Source organism: Rattus norvegicus, chromosome 15 (assembly GCF_036323735.1).
Source record: "Rattus norvegicus strain BN/NHsdMcwi chromosome 15, GRCr8, whole genome shotgun sequence".
In the NCBI taxonomy this organism is placed as follows: Eukaryota; Metazoa; Chordata; class Mammalia; order Rodentia; family Muridae; genus Rattus; species Rattus norvegicus.
Genome location: NC_086033.1, coordinates 24,260,447 through 24,282,261, shown reverse-complemented (window position 1 = coordinate 24,282,261; position 21,815 = coordinate 24,260,447). Strand labels below are relative to the sequence as shown.

Genomic DNA, 21,815 nt, shown 5'->3' with positions numbered 1-21,815 from the left:
CAGCATGGAGTACTACAGAATCTTATTACCCAGTGATAGTGCATTTGTAAAATTATATCTGAAGTAGAACAAAAGCATTTGCTGTAATAGGATTCGTTTTTAACCTTTGAAATTGAAGTGTTTTTTTTTTTCTCCTGGATATTAAAAGCACTCATTTAACTGCTGACAGATATTAATGGGAAGTATGATTAAGGAATCACAATGTTTAACTTTTAATATGGAAATATAAAAATCTACTCTTCATACCCTAATCTGATGACACCGAGTTATTAGCAGAGTATAATAACTTGACCCACCCCCCAACCTGGCTTTAATTAAATCTCTTAATGGCTAAACATCATAGCTTCATCGTCAGAAAACACTGAGAATACGAGTAAAGTACCATTTGCAGACTCTATTGCAAGCTTTCAAATTTTTTAATACATTATAATTAATTTTCTTTTCTTTTGGCTACAATTGGAGTAACAGAACGAAACACGTATTTTTTTTTTAATGGTTCTTTTAAAAAAACAAGAGGGAACAGGCTCTAGGAACTGCGCATGCTCTCGAATTCACACGGCAGGAAGCAGAGAAGGGTGGCAGGTAGGATGTGTAGGAGCTTTGCTAGTGAATATGACAGCCACAGTGTCCTGTGCCCTCTGGTGTGGGCTAGCCCCAGGGTCCAGGCAGCAGGCACTGTGGTGTGGAGAGACAGACAGCTCTGCTGGCTCCTCAGGCTAACCTGCAGGCAGAAGTTGGCTTTGTGGGGTTCCTGTAGATCTGCCAACCCCTGGCACTCCGGGGACACGGAGGAGGATGCTGGCCAAATCCTATACAAGAAACCATCTCCTCACGCCCTCCTCAGCCGGGGGCTGGACTGAGGGGAGCCCTTTATCTGATTTTATGCTGTTATGCTCCAGCCAAGGAAAAGCGAGAACACAAGGAAAAGCAACTTTAGCTTCACACAGGAGAAAGGAAAAAAGTTCTTCCATAGCTGACTGGGAATGCAGGCTAGCAAGGCTAACCGTCCTTAAATGCTAGTTCCATTCGAAGGTTTTTCGTTTCCAGTTGGTTTTAAGGAATTTACATAGTTGTGGTGATTTCGTCTCACACTATTTATATTATTGCTTTGTCCAAGCCGTCTAAAGTCAGTGCTGTGCCAATATCAACCTGTGCCAAGCGCTAACACTCATGTGCAAAGCACACTCAGCGGACACGCCTACACGCCGGCACACATTTGAAAGGTGTTCTCAGGTTGCCACTCGTGAGGCCAGATGGAAAACGCTCCTTTTGATCAATCCCGGGTGCATATGTAGATCCTCAGAGGAACAGCCACACATATGAAGGATGTTCAGAAACAAACATGGTTGCCACACATACTCAAGTGATTTTTCTGAACCAATGAAGGCTTTCTGAAGAAACGTTTGGATTTTATTGTCCTTGTCCCCTAGAAAAGCTAAAGTCATAATCTTCCATAATTTCTTTGAGTCGATAGCCTTGGACAGTTTACCGACGCTTCCTCCGATTCTCACAGCACACTGAGCTCCAACAGGTTTTTGTTTTAAGGTGAACCAGGTTTCTGGCTCGTCCCTGTGGAGAAGTTACTTTCAAGTCAGTGAAAGTTCTTGGCCCATGATTAAAAGTCTTTGCCAATTAGTACTCAACAACTTCAATTCGGTTTTTTCTGGTTCAAGATGAGCAGGAGCCTAATAAGGCTGTGATAAAAGGGCAAAAGGCACCGAGAGCCAAAGCGGATTAATGAGCTCCTCCACGTATTTGTCTTCCTAACAGCTGAACTGTTACAACTATTGACACTCTTCAAAAGGCTCCGCTCTGAACCCTGTCCAGGCACTGCAGGCTCCAATGGACATCTTCAAATCCACAGAAAGGAGGAGCAAGAGCTTCCCCTGTGTGATGCCAAGACCAACAAAGCCCCACGGATCAGGTAATGAAACTGCAGCTCCCCCCTTTGAGATTTATTTACTGGCAGCTGACAAGGGGCAAATTCAGCTCGAATTGTGCAGTCAAGGCCCTGTCAAGCTTTTAGAGGTACCCTTGTCTTGAAGCACCTTCATGACTGGCATTTCACTCAAAAGCCCTCGGCACTGGTCCTTAACAGCTTATGACATCACAAAGGACACTCCAGACAGATGCCTACATGGCATCCTGCAGCATTTTAAAAGAGAATTAGTGGTTTTAATTATGGTCGTGGTATGAAAGGGAGCCATGCAAGCTCCACGGGGGACCTTTGATCAGACCCTTTTGCTAGTACAATGCTACGGAACTGTGACTATGCCTGGTAAGGGGCCTTTTCTTGCTGAATGACTCACCAGTGATCTTTGAATGCAGACAAGCTTCTAGCCCTCCCTCTTCATTAGTGAGCATTTCTATACAGGGGCCTAGATAGTGCTCGGAGTCTAGGAGCTATACAATCAGGGGAAGAATCCCTACAGACTCGGGCCTCTACTTAGGAAGTGCTGAAGGACTCTGAGTGACTTTATTCATTAAAACAGGTTGCTATTAATTAACTGTCATAATAAAATAAAGAACTATTATTATTTGCATTTCTTGCTCTGTTCTCTTTAGTAATATGTATAAAAGATGTTTGAAACAGAAATGGATTTAGAGAACAACTTCCTCACTCCCGCTCTGGCCCACGCCCCTTTGTTCATCAGGGCAGCCACTTACTAATTACTGGTCTAGATCTGTGAATCCAAAGAGGAGGACGACATAAATATGAAATTAATTAAGGATGTATAAAATGCCTCTTTACTTTGCCCATTTCTGCAACAGAAAGAGTGAATGTGAAACCAGTTTTCCTTTTCGGGGCCACAGAACTAAGATGGTCAAACTCAAAAGTTTAAGACAAGTCAGATACTTGGTATGTAGTATAAAGTTTAAGACTAAGATAATTATAGTTAACAAAGAGAAAAGAAATGGTAATGAGGTATATAGCAAGAATCGTTTTTTAGAAACGATCTTACTTTCAGGAAATAGAAAATGGCTTTGGTCTGCAATGAGTATTTCTTGAGAGTTTACCTTTGGATCCCAGTAAGGGTGGCCAACGGTTTAGGTCTGTGGAGACAGTTCCTTCTCATCTAGAACCTATGGTCAGTCGCTCTGTGAGGACTGCAGATGCTTATGAACGCTTCCCATGGACATGCTAATTTGGCAACGTGAGATAAAGAGGATTTTGCATAAGGCCTACATTTCAGCCATTACTTTCTTTCTGCTGCACTTGATAGCTTTACCCAGGAGATGCTGAGGTCTCCCCTTCTGTGGTGCTGCTTCTTTACTTGAGGGGAAAACTCTTGGACTAGAAACTTTGGAAGTGGAGCGGTAAGCAGAGCTACCCCCTGGCTGGCTCAGACCTCTTTAGTATTTCTCAGACTTCGCAGTTCTCGTCTTAGATGCTTGAGAGCAGCCATGATGCTTGCTCGCTGGGGGTCATTCTGTGCTTTCTGAGTATAGAGGTGAAAATGTCTGATGGTTTCAGACAGCAGGACTTCAGGGTCCTCGCCGGTCCCTGGAAGGCGCAGCATCCGCTCACAGGCGATGGCGTAGTTCTTGTGCCAATTCACTGGGTGTTCCTCTTGCAAGTACACGATCTCCTTATAAAGCTAGAAGACAGCAAATGTTGGGGTTCCATTGTTATCTTGGTGAATTTTCTCATTTCAAAACCAGAAAACAGAGAAGAATTAATAACACGAGGGGAAAAAAAAATCCAAGCAGCCTACAGTAAAAATCTAATCACTGCCAGGTCATGCAGAAAACACAGGGATGCTGCGTAATTACTGCAGTCGCAGGAGGCAAATGTGCTTCGTCTGAAGCTGCTTCTGGGCCTTCGAATGCTGCAGGACCCGAGACTCAGTGTGTCAGGACACAGTGCTCTTCCTCCAGAAAGCTGTTCTGGGAAAGGAGTTAGTTCTAACTGGAGACAAGCTATTTACTCCCAGGCCGAGTGGCTGAACCTCTGAATTTAGCTGCTGGGGGGAGGGGGCGGGAGGGGCAGCTTTCTTTAGTAGATAGTGTAGAAAAATGAACCTGGCGGAATTAAACTTCTATTTCGCATTATTTATGTGGATTTTTCTCTACATGAAACAATAGGAGTATTAGCAACAATCCAATCCAAACAATTCCACTGTTATCAAGTGTAGGAGGCATAGGAGAGTGGAGAGATTCCCTGAAAGGGCAATACTGAAAATCTTCACAGCACCCTACAATTTACCATCTTAATAGCCAAAACCTTGCTCATAGAAACTCAGAACTGTGAATTTCCCAATTGCAGAGGCAGTAGAAGCAAGCAGAATAAATTAAAAAAAAATTGCGTGTGTGCTCACGCATCCATGAGGGTGTGTGAGCACCACGGGGCACACATGGAGTTCAGAGGACAACTTTTGAGGGTTGGTGCTATCTTTCCATTACATAGGTTCTGAGGATCAAACTCTGGTCATCAGGTTTGGCAGCTGAACTATCCCACCAGGGGTCTAGAACTTTTGATACTGAATTTTCCAGAGGGAATGCATTAATATTTAACAAGGGGCTAAGTGGAGGCTAGTTTGCAAAATAAAACAAGATAACACGATGCGTCCTTCCTTAGGAATTTCACTGTCAAGTTGGCACTGGTTAACTAGGAGCGCTCCAGTGGACTCTCCGGATAGACCAGAGCAGTGGTCCTTTAATTAGGGCTGTGCTCATGATATCAGGTAGTTGAAATGGACCAATTAGATCATCTTCCTTATCTCCCCCACAGCAGCCAGATAAATGCCTACTGTGAGACAGTGCCCTTGTCAAGAACTCCACAGTCTGTGACTGCCCTTTGGGGATTTAATAACCCCGTCAGTCTCCAAGCTCCTTTCAGAACAGTTTCCTTTATTCCTGCACATTGAAGACTCACAGTTGACATTTAGGCTGGAGTGGGCCTAGACTCTGACCCTCTTAGCTGCTAGACAGAACTCTACAGGCTGCCTTTAAAAATTGAATCCCTCACTGTTCTTGAGTGGGGTACCCTGGAGGACTCTGCCTTTGCTCCTGTAATTATCTCCTGTGGCCCACCCTCCCTCCTTCCCTTTCTTGATCTACTATCCTATTTGGCTAGCTCATCCTGATATTCCAACATGGCACCTCGTGACCTCTCTTCCCAGCACTCAGGCTCAGTCTTTTAGGTCCCATAGCACTTCTGTCAGCACATGTAAGCATCATCTGTGAGGGAGGGGTGGATCATGCTCAACATCCTTTCTGAAGCCTGCCGCCTTTGTGATAGCAGGGACAAGACCATTCCTAACACACTGTGCAGCACGGACGGAGTAGGTGCTCAACAAATGCCGGGAGTGAGGAACGAATAAAAGTGAGTTAATGTTCAAATGTAGGAGCACAGTGAGTCCTGCTGACTGGACCCATGCTGCTTTACGTCAGCAGCAAGCAAATGCACTGGCTGATAGAACCACGGCAGCTGACCAAGAGGGAACTTGGCTACTCATGTAGCCAGGGCCAGGCTTGGTGTGCATGGGCCCTTATCTGGATGTAAGCTTCTACATGGCAAACTGGCTGACCTCGTGGTGGGGCCAGTGCTAGTACTGCCAGACTACCTCAGACCAGTGCTAAAAACCAGAGGAAACCAGAGCTCTGTCAAACGTGCTACTGCATGGCTCTCCTCTGTGCGCCTTTCCTGGGGAGGCTGTACGATGTCTTCTGAAGGTGTGATGGCCCCCAAGGCTAGTCAGAAGACAAGGCTCTTTCTGTGGCTTATCTGTCCTCAGGACTCCTTTATCAGCCATGGCCTATCATCTCATGGGTAGCCAACGTCAGGTTTGCATGAGGTGACATGGCGGAACTCGTTCTAGTAAAGCCATTATGTAAGTTTCCTCTTGATGCTGTAACAAACAACAGACTCTGGCTGAAAACCACAAAGGCTCACTGTCCTGCACCTGAGAGAAGAGGCTGAGGGTTGGCAGGGCTTCACTCCTTCTGGAGCTCTGGGGAATCTAGTCCTTCCAGAACCTTCTGCACCTGTCACCACAGTCCTCCTTCCATCTGCAGGGCTAGTGGATCCCATTTCCAAACCTCTCCTGGTTTCCCTTTGTAAGGCCCCTATGATCACAGTGAACCAATGGGTTACTCCGTGATAAGCCTGATCTCAAGTCCTTTAGCTCAACCACGTGTTCACTGTGCCCTTTGTCACAGAGGCAGTGGCACAGTGACCAGGCACTGTGGGGTGAAGGTGTCATTCTACTTACCCTGACATTGTTTACGACAAACTGAATGGTTTCCCCATGTGTGCCGCTTTATAATGCTCAAGATAACCTGGGCGCATACGAGGGTAAACATTCCCTTACATGCCCTGCCTCCACCCCAGGCACTTCCGCCTCCCAGTCCATGCCCTGCAACAAAACTGAAATGTACTTTATATGCGTGAGTGTACAGTTGTGCTTTCACGTCTGCAGGAACTGCGGCAGACTCTGCCAGGCTGAAGATGAAAAATGGAGTCTTCATCCTGCGGGGTGGGGGAAGAACCCTCATTAGAATCATCAAGATGGGGGATGGACACATATTTTTGTGTGTGCATTCTTCATTCTCTCACATTTATGGACATTTAATCTGAACCAACAGTAATCCAAAACATCAGGCTCACAGCACTCAGGCTCACAGGCTCACAGCACTCAGGCTCACAGCTCAGGCTCACAGGCTCACAGCTCAGGCTCACAGCTCAGGCTCACAGGCTCACAGCTCAGGCTCACAGCTCAGGCTCACAGCTCAGGCTCACAGGCTCACAGCTCAGGCTCACAGGCTCACAGCTCAGGCTCACAGCACTCAGGCTCACAGCTCAGGCTCACAGCTCAGGCTCACAGCTCAGGCTCACAGGCTCAGGCTCACAGGCTCACAGCTCAGGCTCACAGCTCAGGCTCACAGCACAGGCTCACAGGCTCACAGCTCAGGCTCACAGGCTCACAGCTCAGGCTCACAGCTCAGGCTCACAGGCTCACAGCTCAGGCTCACAGCTCAGGCTCACAGGCTCACAGCTCAGGCTCACAGGCTCACAGCACAGGCTCACAGCACTCAGGCTCACAGCTCAGGCTCACAGCACAGGCTCACAGCTCAGGCTCACAGCTCAGGCTCTCAGGCTCACAGCTCAGGCTCACAGCTCAGGCTCTCAGGCTCACAGCTCAGGCTCACAGCTCAGGCTCACAGCACTCAGGCTCACAGCTCAGGCTCACAGGCTCACAGCACTCAGGCTCACAGGCTCACAGCTCAGGCTCACAGCTCAGGCTCACAGCTCAGGCTCACAGGCTCACAGCTCAGGCTCACAGGCTCACAGCTCAGGCTCACAGGCTCACAGCTCAGGCTCACAGGCTCACAGCTCAGGCTCACAGCACTCAGGCTCACAGCTCAGGCTCACAGTTCAGGCTCACAGCACTCAGGCTCACAGCACTCAGGCTCACAGCACTCAGGCTCACAGCTCAGGCTCACAGCTCAGGCTCACAGCTCAGGCTCACAGCTCAGGCTCACAGCTCAGGCTCACAGGCTCACAGCACAGGCTCACAGCTCACGCTCACAGCACTCGCGCTCACCACCAAAGGCCTCAAAGGCGCAGAGGGACTCACACTCAACACTAAAGCTTTTGGGAAAGGTTCATCTCACCACTGTGGTTCCCTGCAGACGCCCATTGCTGTTACAGAAAAGCAGAGACGGGGAGCACTGCTAGGCTTCCCAGTACATCCCTGAAGGTGCCCATCCCATGGCTCACGTCACGGGCAAGCAGTTCCTCAAAACAGTGGCTGGGCATTGTGAGCACCCAAACGTCCTAACTGTGTTCCACACACCAATTAAATCAGTACTGTTCGGATGATGTCCCTCTTTCTTCTTTTACGTGATGTCTTTCCGCTCTCCCAGATTCAATCACAATGAACAATTGTGCTGAGAATCTGATCAGATCTCAATGCAAGTATTTGCCCCATAACTAGACGGGCAACTTTATGCCATTCTCTAACTTTCTCAAAAAGCCCTCTGCACTACAGCTATTTTGTGACCTTTATATTGGAGCCATGCTTCTTTCTTTAAAAAGAAGATTTTTTATTATGTTTTATTTATTTATTTTGGGTGTATGTGGGGGGACACACCAGGCTGACACACTCGGAGGTAAGGCACCTTTATCTGGTAAGCCATCTTGCTGGCCCAAGGAGCTATATTTTTTGGTAATTCTTAATAAATGTTTACACATATATAAATGCTTTGTACCCTAACTCTATTCTCAGAACATAGTCTCTGGCATAGATTGGGCATCGGTATATTTTTTTGCAGAAGGAAGAACTCCAAATGCACGAGAGACCCCATTCTCTATTGCCTAAGACTTTTGTATTAATGTTTTGACCAAAGTTTGCTTTGTATTGGTTTTATTTATTTCAATTTCTTTTTAGTTCTCTCTCTTTTTTTTAAGATTTATTTATTTATTTTACATATATAAGTACACTGTCGCTGTCTTCAGACACACCAGAAGAGGGCACTGGATCCCATTACAGATGGTTGTGAGTCACCGTGTAGTTACTGGGAATTGAACTCAGGACTTCTGGAAGAGCAGCCAGTGCTCTTAACCACTATAAAAGTTGGTTCTCATTCCAACCTGTGGGTTCCAAGGATCAAGCTCAAGTCATCGGGCTTGGTAGCAAGCGCCTTTGCCCTCTAAGCCATGTGGCAGGCCCTCGTTGGTTGATTATTTAAAAACAATGACAGGGACCAAGAAAAGCAGCAGTGCCACCAAGAGCAACCCGTCTGGAACAGAGTGTCTCTCTATGAGCAGTCCCAGTAGGGGTGATGTCTTTTCATGTGGCCTGCTATGACCAACAGCTCCATGAGGGCAGGGACTGTGTCACATGTGTGGTGTGTAGCTTCTGGCCCCTGGTAAGTATTAGCCGAGTGCTTTAACGACAAACTGGCATAGCACGAGTGGAGCCTTGGCTGCAATGCCTAATTACAGCACAGAAGCACAGGAGGCAGAGAGTGCCTCGGGGCTGCACTGCGAGTTGGACTCCATCGCTGTCATTAAATGCCCTTGGAAATCTGTCTGCCTCCTCCTTTTATAAAATGGAGAGAACAGAGCTTCACAGGTTATTATGAAGCTTATTAATGTTATTATGTATTACACATACATAATAATACACATCTTGAACACATATCTGTTCTGAAGTTATTTTTATACCACTCATCCACAGAGTGAAGAGCACGATGGGCTATTTCTTGACCATATTAAAAACAGGCTGCAGATAATAAAATGTGTATCGCTCACCTTGCTTGCCACATCTCCTCGTTGGCCACGGATTCCCAAGAAGATGGATCAAATCTGTAGTTACAAAAACCAAACCAGTATCCTTCAGTTGGTTACATTACAGTATGAACGCATAATGCCTGCTTTACAATCTTATAAGGCCACTGGAGCGGGCTGGCTCTGGGGTGCTGATAGTAATCACACCACAGCTTTGCATTTTAGTGGGTGCCTCAAGGGGGCAGAGGACAAAAGAGAAGAGAGAGGATGCAGGCAATGGGCAGTTGTCCCTGAGGCACAGGACTCACTAGGACACAGCCAAGAGCCAGGGTGAAGAGAGGCTTCCCTAAACCCCTGCTGGGCCATGGGCTTATTGAAGAATTCCAGCCAAACAACTGCTAGCCATAGTTGTATAATTAAAAATGTATAATAAAAATTAAATTTATAATTAAAATTTCTGTATGTGTTTAGGGAGAATGGTGCTAAGAAACTCTGTGTGTGTGTGTGTGTGTGTGTGTGTGTGTGTGTGTGCAATCTTCATGGCTTTCTGAAGAAAATGTAATTTTAAACTTTTTTTTTGAGAAAGGTTCTCACTATGTAGATCAGGGTGGTCTTGAACTCACGATCCTGACTTTGCCTCCTGGGTGGTGGGATTTTAGGCATGCACCACCACAACCAGCTGGTTGTAATTTACTTTTCTTAGGAATCAAAGTGGGTTTCCAAGCTCTTGCTGTTACTCAACGACTTGGTGCTGTCTCTCATTGTCTCACCTGTTAACACCATCTTTCTTCTTGCTATTTATTGTTAAATAATCCAGTAACATAAAACATTTCTATTTACTTGTGTGTGTGGGTATGCACATATGAAGGCAGGTGGCTGTGGAGGCCACAGGAGGACGTTGGACCCCCTGGAGCTAGACTTACACCACAGTGGACGCTGGGAACCAGAACTGGGTCCTCTGCAAGAGTGGTGCAGACTCTTAACCCAGCCCATAACACATAATTTAAAAAAAAAAATCAGTTAACAGGGGAGATTTGTTTCCATGGACTTATTTTCTACATACGTAAAGATAAACTTTATATAGAAATGTTTAAGAAGAAATTAATAATGCCCTAAGCAATATAACAAGGTTGACGACAAAAAAACCATGGAAAAGGTTCTCAGAGTCAGCCTTCCTTACAGAAACTGTCTGTCTCTCTACTTTTGTGCTGGAGACTGAGTAACCAAGCCATTCTAACCTCATGCTAGGGAAGTGCTGCCCCACTGAGCCACATGCTAAACTCACATCTGTACTCTTTTTTTTTTTTTTAAAGAGTTATTTATATTATGTATGAGTACACTGTAGCTGTCTTCAGACACACCAGAAGAGGGCATCAGATCCCTTTACAGATGGTTGTGAGCCACCATGTGGCCGCTGGGAACTGAACTCAGGACCTCTGGAAGAGCAGTCAGTGTTCCCAACCGCTGAACCATCTCTCCAGCCCACATCTGTACTCTTGAAGCAGGAACATGGCAAGTTCACACTTGTGGAAATTGCCAGAAGAGGTCCCTGTAAAGCTCAACCACAGCTCCTGAGTCCCCATCCCCGTGGAGGGTAATAAAGTCCAGGCTGCTGGGCCATGTGGCGTCATGGCCTGAAAGCAGAAGGTGCCATGCATCAGACTTAGGGAGCCCGTGCATCAGACTTAGGGAGCCCGTGCATCAGACTTAGGGAGCCCGTGCATCAGACTTAGGGAGCCCGTGCATCAGACTTAGGGAGCCCGTGCATCAGACTTAGGGAGCCCGTGCATCAGACTTAGGGAGCCCGTGCATCAGACTTAGGGAGCCCGTGCATCAGACTTAGGGAGCCCGTGCATCATACTTAGGGAGCCCGTGCATCAGACTTAGGGAGCCCGTGCATCAGACTTAGGGAGCCCGTGCATCAGACTTAGGGAGCCCATGCATCAGACTTAGGGAGCCCATGCATCAGACTTAGGGAGCCCGTGCATCAGACTTAGGGAGTCCGTGCATCAGACTTAAGGAGCCCACTCATCATCTTCCCTCAGATTCCCTAGACAGCAGGAAGAGAGAGAGAGAGACCTTCTCCTTCTGATCATGCTTTATGATCTGTTGTGGCCAGAAAATAATTGATTAAAAAACAAAGTCAAAAAATTATGAGGCATCTCAAGAGCCAGATGTGGTGGGTCAGGCCTTTAATCCCAGCAGGGGAGGGTGATGGCAGAGGATCCTGAGTTCAAGGTCAGCCTGCATAGGGAAAATTTGCCTCAAAAACCCAAAACAACGAAAGGGTATCTCAGAATGTAGCCCTTTTCCTCTATAGACACAGAGAACCCACATCTATGTAAAAGCACAGTAGCCACTCCTACCTTCCGTATTCCTCAGTCCAATTGTAGATGGTTCTTGTATGCTCAATCCACTCCTCTGGGTTGAATACAATCTTTGAGGGCACTAACTTGTCACAAGATCCCCACGGCCAAAGTGAATAGTCCTTTTTCCAGGTTGGGTCACCTTCATGGATCCCTATGCAAACAAATGTTTCTTTTCTACCCAAAACAGAAAAGCACACAATTCTAAATGTTACATTCCTTTAGTTCACAGAAGGTAGTTTTGGAGGTCGTTTGCCTTGGTTATTTATACACCATTTGTGAATACGTTGGTTTATTTAAATCTTCCCTAGGTAGAGTACATGAATTGTGTTTACTGTAAAAACAAAATGAAACACTACAGGAAGGAACAAACTGGAAACAGATAAGAAAGGTCTTCCTGCCCTCACCCTAAGACAGGACCTTATCACCAGGAACTCTGGTGTGGTGCTGTGTCCAGGTGAACCAATGCTTTCTTTGACGTCCTTTCTTACTTTACAGGTAGTTATGGGTCCCAGTCGGCACAGCCATTGTGCTTCCCGGTCTCTCTCCTCAGTCCTCTGCTTATTATTTGCATTTGTAAGTCTCCCCAAGAAGCCTGGAAGCGTCCCCAGGATAGACTCCCTGCATTAACTTTGAATGCCACACAGCACGAGGTTAACACATAATAAATACTGGCTGGAATTAAATTAATCAGATTTGAATAACTGTTAGAAACCTTAGAGCCTACAAAAGTTAGAAACAGAAATGCCTTAAACAATAGCTCTCTTCCAATTTGTGGTTGTTAAGAGGAAGAAGAAAAAAAAAAAGGTGGGTGGGAGGGAGAGAGGGAGCACGGTATTTGGAGATTTGAAAGTAAAAGGCTTGGGTAACTTTGAAAGAAGACAATGGGAGTGGAGATCTTACTTCCCCCTCACTCCTTTCTGCCTCTAAGATTTGAGGGGAGTTATTTAACTTGCTGCCTTCCCATCTGCCTGGTGTCCTAGGGCTGTGGTGGAACAGGTCACTCTGGGGAAGACACAGTTACATTCAGCTGCAATGGGCCAGGCTCTGGGAGGAAGCCAGCAGCAGCCATCTGAGGGGCCTGATGAGAAGGCCCCAGAAAGAACCCAGATCCAAATCAGCAGGGCTCCATCCCCTCTCCTTCCAGCACTGAAACAGGAAGGATGGACAAAGGCAGCTCCCAGTTTTCAAGCCCAAGAAGTAAGAAAAGGGCCCTGAGGATGGATGTTTAGCCGTGGGGGCTCCCTGTCCTCAGGCATGGGAGCGAAGCCCCAGAAGTTGTGGGTGCAGCAGTGTGGTGATGGTAGTTGTGGTTGGTTAGGAGCCCCAAATCCTGAGTTCCGGGAGCAGTATGAGCTCAGTGTGATGCCTGATATAGACAGAGTCTCAGGAAGGAAGGAAGGAAGGAAGGGAGGGAGGGAGGGAGGGAGGGAGAGAGGGAGGGAGGGAGGGAGGGAAGGAGGAGATGGCAGAAGATGAAAGCTTTCTGGCCCAAAGTACCAAGAAAGTCGGCCCCAGGGAACTGGAAAATACTGGGGTGACTGAGCCACCTGTTCACTGTGCCATGGAGTTCTGGCTCCAAGTGGGGCTTACACAATTGGCCAAAGTGCAAACCACACTCCCTAGGACTTGGACAGACTCTGAGTAATGATGAAAACTGGCCAGGCAGGGATGTGGGGTCAAAAGTAAGCCAAAAAAGTCCTTGGTTTTCCCAGCCGAAGGACAAAAAGACTAGAAATATTTAAGGGTGCTGGTGTGTGTTCTGGTTTGTTTAAATCTTCCTCTGTTTGCATAGCAATCTAATGAGAATAGCTTCCAGGAAGCTGCGAGGAGTCAGACCCCTTAGGTGCGCCCTAACTCCAGGTCAAAACCAGGATGGGGAAGAAAATGAACACCTTGTATGGAGGGGACAGCTGGACTGACCAGGTCACCCACACAGAGCCTCAACCTGATAAAAATGTATTGACCTCTAGAGCTGGGCACTCAGTGGCAGCCCTCGCCTGGGACCACGCTTGCCATATACACCTGAGCTTACTTCCTTTCTCGTAAGCCCTTACCTATAACAAAACACAACCTCTCCATTATCTGTGAAATTCACTCTGTGAGTCTGTGAGTCACGGGACCCAGAAGCCAGTGGCCTGGGTGGCTACGGTGGCTGTGGACTGTCTGTTGCCTGAACCGTTGCTCGCTTGAAGTGAGAAAGCCTCCATGGCACTCAAGGACTCCGGCCCCACCCCTGCTCCCTTTCTAGCACTTTGTGAGCCACTGAAAACTGCATTATTGTGGCTTTACCAAGGGATAGTAGGACAATAGATTTATAAAGTCCTTTTCTCAAGTCCTCTTCACAAGAAAACAAAGAAACAAACAGCCAGAACATGAAATAAATGCTTCTGTTTCAAGGCCTGGCCAACCCCACGCATCTCAGACAGAAGCAATCGATGCTCAGGCCTTAGCACATTCCTGACCTTACCTCCAAATCATTTTACGTTCTCAAGTACAGGATTCACAGTTCTCTTATTTTGTCCTCAGCTAGCATACACTGGAGGTGTTTTTCTTATTTATAAAAATGTTTTATCCTTTATAAAAATGCTTAAGCTATTTTTATATAGTGATTATTCCTGGGAAAAAAAATGCTGTACGCTTGAAAGGGGCCACAGTGCCGATCAGGAGGAACCTGTAATTGCTTGCAATTCACCTGCAATGATTTCAAGTAGGCAGGCACATCTCCAATTTCTCAGAATTGTGCTAAGATCTTATTTGCTGTTCTTGCTAATCTGTCTTGATTTTTCTTTTCCCCAGAACAATACCATTTATTTCTGCCTGGCCTCATTTATGCACAGATATTCAATTTAATTACAAAGATAATCTTACTGGTGACAGGGAAATAGGTAGAAAATTGGTCTTGGATGAGGCACACAGCTGCTTCAGAAACAATTTTAGAAAAGCTTCAGAGTTGAGAAAAGCTATTATATGAACAGAATGCTTACTGTTTATTCATTTCAAGAAAGTGATAAAGATTGAATGTGACCATTCCACTCGGTAACACTCCTTCCACAGGGTTCCACCGGTCCCCAGGAAAGTGCACTCCTGGCAAATGCCTTGCCACCTTGGGTAAGTACCACTCATAGGTCATCATCTGTCGGAAAGATCACACAAGGAGCCACACCTCAGCGAATGCTGCAAAGACTCAGGTTCACCAACACCCTGGGAAGGCTCCAAACTGTGATTATACTTGTTAATAATTGGGAAGAAATACCCATAAGGCAGTTTCCATGTCTTAGGAGATAACCACAGCCAACGACGTCATCACAACCTCTTCACACAGTTCCAGATGGTGGTCACCAATCTTAGACCTAGAGAACTGAACTTGATTTTTAGAACCACTGCACACACAGCCCTTGAGAGCCCTCATATGCCTCTGCCTCTGTACCTACCTCAGGTATAGTTCTAGGCCGACTCCTTCCTAGCCTAAGCTCCTAGGGGAAGAAACTGTGTCATTTCATCTCTGTGCCCCTAGCACACTGCAGAGCACACAACATGTCCCACTGGTTTAAGCTGTGGTTGGAATGTCTTTGATGGACAGACCAAATAACCTAGACAAGATACACAACTGCACAATTACCACACTCTTGTCTTTTTAATCACTGATCACTTATGATGGACATAGAACTCTGCCCTTGAGAAGCTCAATTATATACTTAAACCTAGGCCTCAAAGCTGAAAACTTTTTTGGCTAAATAATCTGAATTTATTAGTAGTACCTGATTAACCACATTCCTTCCACATCTTTTGTTTTTATTTTTGAGACAGGGTCCTGTTATGTAGCCTAGGCTAGCTCTTTTATTTTGTTTGAAACAGAGCCTCACTATGTTACTCTGGCTGGTCTAGAATTCACTTTTTAAACCAGGCTGGCCTTGAACTCACAGAGATCTGCTTGCCTCTGCCTCCTGAATGCTGGGATCAAAGGCCTGCACCACCATGCCCAGATGGCTTCAAAGTCTTGCGCCTCCTGCTTCTGATCCTGGGTACGTACATGAATGTGCCACCACACCTAGACTCGTATGTCTTTTCATTAAAATAAATTATCAGAAAGAAAACCACTATTGCTAATTGTATACTTAATTCTCTATTTTCATAGCGAAGACTACTACTTACATTTTGAATATGATCATTTAAGCAACTGTGCTCATACTTTACTTACCCTGAACGAGTCATTTAATTAACAAATGATGTTAGTTTTAAATGCATATATTGTACAACTCAGAGATTTTATTTCCCAGTGTTCTCGGTACTTGGGGGTGTTATTCACATCAGTTGAGCAGCAGGTTATGAACTTAATATTCTGCAGTTAATTCTCACCGTAACCTTACTATGATTCTGTCAGAAACCACTGATGACCCATTCAGTAGCTGCTACCTTCTTCATTATACACATCTCCTGACTGTGGCCTGCTCTCGGCCAGCCATGTGCCCAGGCACAGTGACTTGCTCACCTTTGCTCCTGAGTGTCTAGGAGTGGGCTTAGGAACCGAACTGCTGGGGTCTGCAGGAGCTCTGAAAAGCTATGCCCAACCCAGAGCTAGGCAGCAGGGCGAGAGGCATCCTGCTTTGCTTTAGAACATAGGATTTGAAGCTAGGCTCTGTGCTGGTTAGTGTTTGATGACTGGACACAAACTAGACTCACGTGGGAGGAGGGACCCTCAAAGAGGGACTCCTTCCATCAGGCCAGTCATCGGTGGCATATGTTCTTGATTAACGATTGATGTGGGAGGGGCCAACCCACTATGGGTGGTACCACCCCTGGCCAGGTGGTCCTAGGTGGTAAAAGAAAGCAGATTGAACAAGCCAAGGGGCAAGCCAGTAAGCTGTGTTCCTCTGTGGTCTCTGCTTCGGTTCCTGCCTTAAGCTTGTGCCTTGGCTTCCCTCGACGTGATGGGATGATAACATATGAACGAAACAAACCCTTTCTTGAGTTCTTTTAGTCAGTGTTCTATCACAGTGACAGAAAGCGAACTATAACACCGCTGACATCATTCAACTGTTTGCATCATCAGTCCTGAAACCTCCTCTCTGGATCACCTTGTGACGTCAAAGTTTATGTCACAGTTTAAACTGCTCTCAGTTGTGCGTTCTGTTTCAGGTAGGCAAAGGCCTCTGTCCCTCTGTGACAGAGGAAGAATAATTAGTCCTATCACACATCCGAGAGGTGACAGAATCAGAGTGTGATGCTGGGATCCATGGTTTCCAACCGCAGCCGCCGCTGCTTCAAGCAGTGTTTACAACTGTACTGCGTACCAAGTCACCTGTGTAGCATCTCATTCTGAGGAGCCGAACTGAGTCCAGGCTTGTCAGACTGTACAGCTCACAAACTGCCTGGACACATGATGTGCAAAATCCCCACACAGGGCATCTGCGAGCCGAGGTTCCTGAGGATTCCTGTCACTTCTCAAGTGACTGGGATGGCTCTCTCACCCCGACTAGTCACCCTACTCCTTCACGATCCAGCTTCTCTTCTCCCTAGGGACTACCTGAAAACTGGATTTGTTCCAGTTTTGCATTTATGATTAAAATAATCACTCTTATGATTAACTATAGTTTTATACTTTCAGATATTTGCTCTGTTTTGTAATTCGTTTCTGTCTTTTGAGACAGAGTCTTGCGTACATGAGGCTGACTTTGACCTCCTGAATAGCTAAGGACGACTTTTAACTTCAGATCTTCCAGGGTTTCCTCCTAAGTGCTGGGATTACAGGAGTGCACTCCCATTCCCAATTTATGTGGTACTGCTACATTTCCAGTCCAGGAAAACTGTCTTAATAGCACTTTAAAAAAAGTAATCACTTTTTAAAGCTTAACACTATATATACAAGTGTTTGGTCTGCACGTGTGTCTAGATCACGTACATGCCTGGTGCTTATAGAAGCCAGAAGCGGGTACTGCATTAGACGGTTGTGAGCTGCCATGTGGGTGCTGAGAATCCAAGCTGAGTCCTTTGGAAGGGCAGCTAGTAGTGGACTTAACGACTGAACCATCATCCGCTCTAGACATGAGTTTTTACAGACACCTCTACACAGACTTCTGTCGTAGAATCAATACTTTACAGAAAAGTTCTATCGCAGTATTAGAACCAATCATTTCTAATCTAAATGAAACATTTATTTGCCCACTTTTTTAAACATCCAACGAATCTAATTTTCATAGGTTGGCCAGGTGCAATGCTTTCTGCTGGGTGAAATGGCTAAACATAAAGATCCAGTAGGTCTTTTAACTGCAATTACTTGATTCCAAGATGAAGGAAACATTGATAAAATCATTTAAATGAAGAGCAAGTTATAAGTCAACCCAAAATAAACAGGTCTGTGATCTATCTATTCTAAGACTTTATGGCTGGTGGTACACAGTGGAAACCCTAGCGCATGTGAGGCCAAGGGAAGTATGGCTACTTGCTCTACACCGTGAGACCCTGTTAAAAGCAAAAACCAACTTCCTTTCTCCATAGAAAACCCACAAAAAGGAATGATTATGACAAGTACCCCAACCACATTAAAATGATGTCTGTTTATCTACATGGCATCATACTGTTTGCCTAGGCTGGTTTCAAAGTCTTGGCCTCAAGCCGCAGGCATAAGCCATTATGGATGATGTGGTTAAACATGGCTATGTGCTGAGGACATTTTTCATACACTTACTTCTTGGTCCACCAGGGAAACATCTGGCCTCAACCCCTCGCAGTAATGCAAGTAACGGAGCGCGTTCCCCGGAAGGTCTCCTCTCAGTAGGATGATAGCATCGGGAGGCATGGAGTTCAGAAGATTTCGTGCAAACTGATCAATCACATTATTGGTTCTTTGGTCACAAATGCTAAATAAAAAAGATTTTTGGCTAATTAAAACAGAAGTCTTGCTTTCCTCTGTGCACATACACTCACACTTCAGAGTTTCCCATTGGTGGCTCTGAGAAGGCACACACACTTCAGCAGAGCAGACTATGACCTCAGCCGTTTGTCTGTCTGTCTGTCTGTCTGTCTGTCTGTCTGTCTGTCTGTTTGAGACAGGGTTTCTCCATATAGCTCTGACTGTCCTGGAACTCACTCTCTGTGGACCAGGCTGCCTGAACGCAGAGATCTGCCTGCCTCTGCTTCCTGAGTAAAGGTGTTTGCCACCATGCCCGGCTAGCGTTCGCCCAGCTTCTTTCAAGGCTGCTAACTGAAACTAGAGAAGGAAAAGCCCACTGTATGACTGCTATCAATTTATAATCATGCCCATGAAAAGCAAAGTCTGTTCTCATGTGTAATTCTCCACCCTAAGCAATCCAATTACAGCTAACAAGAGTAGTTTCTGACTCTGTAGAATTAAGGCAATTTCATCTTAATTCCATTTTTTAGCAAAGACCTAGTCAGAAACACAAGAGGAATTCTGCTGACTTCTGACAAGAATTTATATAGCATTTGTGTGACTAGGGTGTGTGCAGGGTGAAGCCTTCCCACCACCTCTCCCCACCTCAGGCTTTCTGATCCCTGATCCCTGGAGTTCAGGGCCTCACGTTGGGGTTGGGGAGATGAGACCACTGAGAAGGAAGTGAGGTGCAGGTGCTGAGCTGTCCGCTCCCTGGTAGCTGTCTGCTGGTGCCAATGCTAACTCAAAGAATGGGCAGCAAAGCTCAAGATGAAGTGGGCTTTCTGATGTCAGAGAAAAGGGGGACAAGTTTGGAGGATAATACATGAAGGAAGAAAAGACTGAGAGGAAAAGCACCAAAACAACAAAACAAAACCAGCTGATGGCATTCCCTGTAATTCCTTGTTTTACTGTCCATCCATCTGCTGGGCCAAGGAGGGGCTGAGTTCAACTAATAAGTTGTTGTCACAAACAGAGGAGCCCTTCTAGAACCCAGTACCACCCTCGCCCTTGCACTCCATACAGCAAGGATGGCTTCCTACTTTGCTCATGATAACTAACATCTTGCCACCAGGCAAGTTGCCATTCCTTCTATTCTCCGGGGGCAAAGAAAAGAAAAGACAAAACCCAACCTAACATAACGGACAAACTGCCTGGCCTGTACAGTGTTGTCACTAGCGCTGAGACTGGACATCCCTCAAAGACCTGAGCCAGAGGATGGACATGAAAGACTGAGACCGGGCTGGGCAAGGCTAGAAGACAAGCAGTTTAGAGACCTCTCCCTGGGATCACGTGGGATGGACAGCTCTTCTCACAAGATCTTATCCCAAAGAGAAAAACAGAAAGTAAAAAAGTACCGGAAAAGGGCTCAGCACATGACCTGGGACTGGCCCAGAGAGTGCCAGACACAACCTGGGCGGTCTACCCTCTAGAAAGCCCACAGCTCTCCTGGTGCGGGGTTTTGTGAGACAGTATTGCTCCAGCAGCTAAGAAAAGAAACCCCATGTTGTCATTCTGTATGACTCAAACGGCGTGGCTGGGCACTGTCTTGACAGAGAGTCCTTTCTTAAATATCTGAGCTACCCTGTGAGCAGAGGTCATGGAACAGCCATAGGCCAGGAGTCTCAATTTGGCCAGCCACAGCCTGTGGGTGAGGGAAGGCTGAGAGAGGCAGTTGTGGAGAGGTGGAAGGACAGATAGACACTGCAAACAGACGGGGTAAGTGGCAGGAGGCTCAGGCTGCAAACTGACAAGGGCAAGGGTAGGAGGAAAACTGGGAGGGAAGGAAGGAGGGAGGGAGGGAGGGAGGGAAGGAGAGAGGGAGTGTGCGTGTGTCAGGGATAGAATCCCCCAGCACTTACCCTGGCGTTGGACAGCTCTAAGTCTGAGACTGTCGGGGTTAGAATCTGGAGCTACCTGTCTCTGTCCATGCTGCAGAGTCTGAGAACTCAGGTTCCAGGGATGTGCATGATACAGCCGCACCCATCAACAGGGAGCCGCGCTGAGGAGACTGTGCAAGTAGGAAGGCAGGCTCTCTGCCCACGTTCCTGTCAGCACTGTGGCTGCCTCCCACACTGCCAAGACACATGGGAGACACTCCTGCCTGCAGAGAGCATGATGTGGGGAGTCTCAGGGTCAGAGACTTCCCAGCACACAGACCGCAAAGCCAAGTGTGGCCAGCAGAGGGCCCTGACACATAAAGAAGGAAGATGGCTGCTGTGAAGACCGCTCTGGTGGACACTGGACCTGTTCAGTACAGACTCCTCAACAGCACAAACAAGGAAACACGGGAGTCTATGAGTTCAAACCACCCCGCTCCTACGAGTAAGCAGGAGTCTCCAATTCTCAAGGATCCCCACGAGAGACTGACGTAACGCCTCATCCCCCACCCCACGTGGCTCTCTTTATTTCCACATATTTAGTAGGAATTGTACTTCAAATATGTTTAGTCTGCAGAGGGTAAAGGGCTTGCTGCCAAGCCTGATGGTCTGACTCTGACCCCTGCTACCTGGAGAAACGATGGCAGGAGAGAAGCAGCTCCCTCAAGTTGTCCTTCAATCACCCTGTGCATGTGCATGTCACCTCCCAAAGAGAAAGAAGGCGCAATATGACTAAAGCCTTTTCAAACAAACGGTTTAGAAATCAAAGTCTTCATTTGTTATCCCCCTCAAACGCTCACACACTTTTGTCTACACGTTTTCTCATGGGCAGCAACGCACTTTCTGAGTTTATTCTTTATCTCCACTCTCTTTCCCCCTCTGTTGACATCACGAGCTTTTAAAGTTCTTTCATCTCTTTCTGCTTTTATCTCTTCTCGCAGCTGCCTAATTTCTGTCCTGAGCCTCTTTACTACCCAAGATCCTTTGCTGCTGCGTCCTCCCCACTCCCTTCTTTCTCCCTTTATCTTTCTAATCTGGCACCCGTTCCTTCTCTCTTCTTGGTTTCCTTCCTTTACCGTTTCCACACTTTCTCTATAATTGCTCACTTTATTATCCCTTCGCCATGGTGTGGTCATCGTCAGGTCTGTGGTCACTGGCGATGCTGTAGTGGACTTGATGTATTTAAATGATTTGATGATATCGCTGCCACAGCTCTTTGTTGCCTCCTAACTGGAAGAGTTAAGCGTCTCAGTAAGATCCTCCCCCAAATCCAGAAGAGACATCCAAACCAATAGCTACATAAATTCATTGCAGACATTCAAGAAACAACATGGCCCCCACAAAAGATCATAATCCCGCCATCACTAAACTCAAAGATACTGAGATAGGAGGAGTGCCAGGTAAAGATTTCAAAAGTGTTCTGGTAATGATGAGATAAAAGA

At 46.5% G+C, this 21,815-nt stretch overlaps 1 protein-coding gene across 8 annotated transcripts in view; it reads right to left on the bottom strand.

Moving 5' to 3' along the window:
* Tmem260 (transmembrane protein 260) overlaps positions 1 to 21,815 on the bottom strand; it is a 73,585-nt gene that overhangs the window by 4,981 nt on the left and 46,789 nt on the right. For 2 of the 8 annotated variants that reach the window (XM_063274395.1, NM_001170475.2), the window contains exons 11-16: positions 18,290 to 18,461; positions 14,589 to 14,737; positions 11,602 to 11,778; positions 9,260 to 9,313; positions 6,382 to 6,472; positions 398 to 3,599 (exon numbers count right to left, since the gene is read on the bottom strand). In XM_063274395.1, the coding sequence (XP_063130465.1) occupies positions 3,345 to 3,599; positions 6,382 to 6,472; positions 9,260 to 9,313; positions 11,602 to 11,778; positions 14,589 to 14,737; positions 18,290 to 18,461 (898 nt within the window). In that variant the 3' untranslated portion in view covers positions 398 to 3,344. Of the gene's footprint in view, positions 1 to 397; positions 3,600 to 6,381; positions 6,473 to 9,253; positions 9,314 to 11,601; positions 11,779 to 14,588; positions 14,738 to 18,289; positions 21,604 to 21,815 lie in introns of those variants that run through there. The other 6 variants (XM_063274397.1, XM_063274398.1, XM_039093467.2 and 3 more) reach the window with 5 other exon arrangements.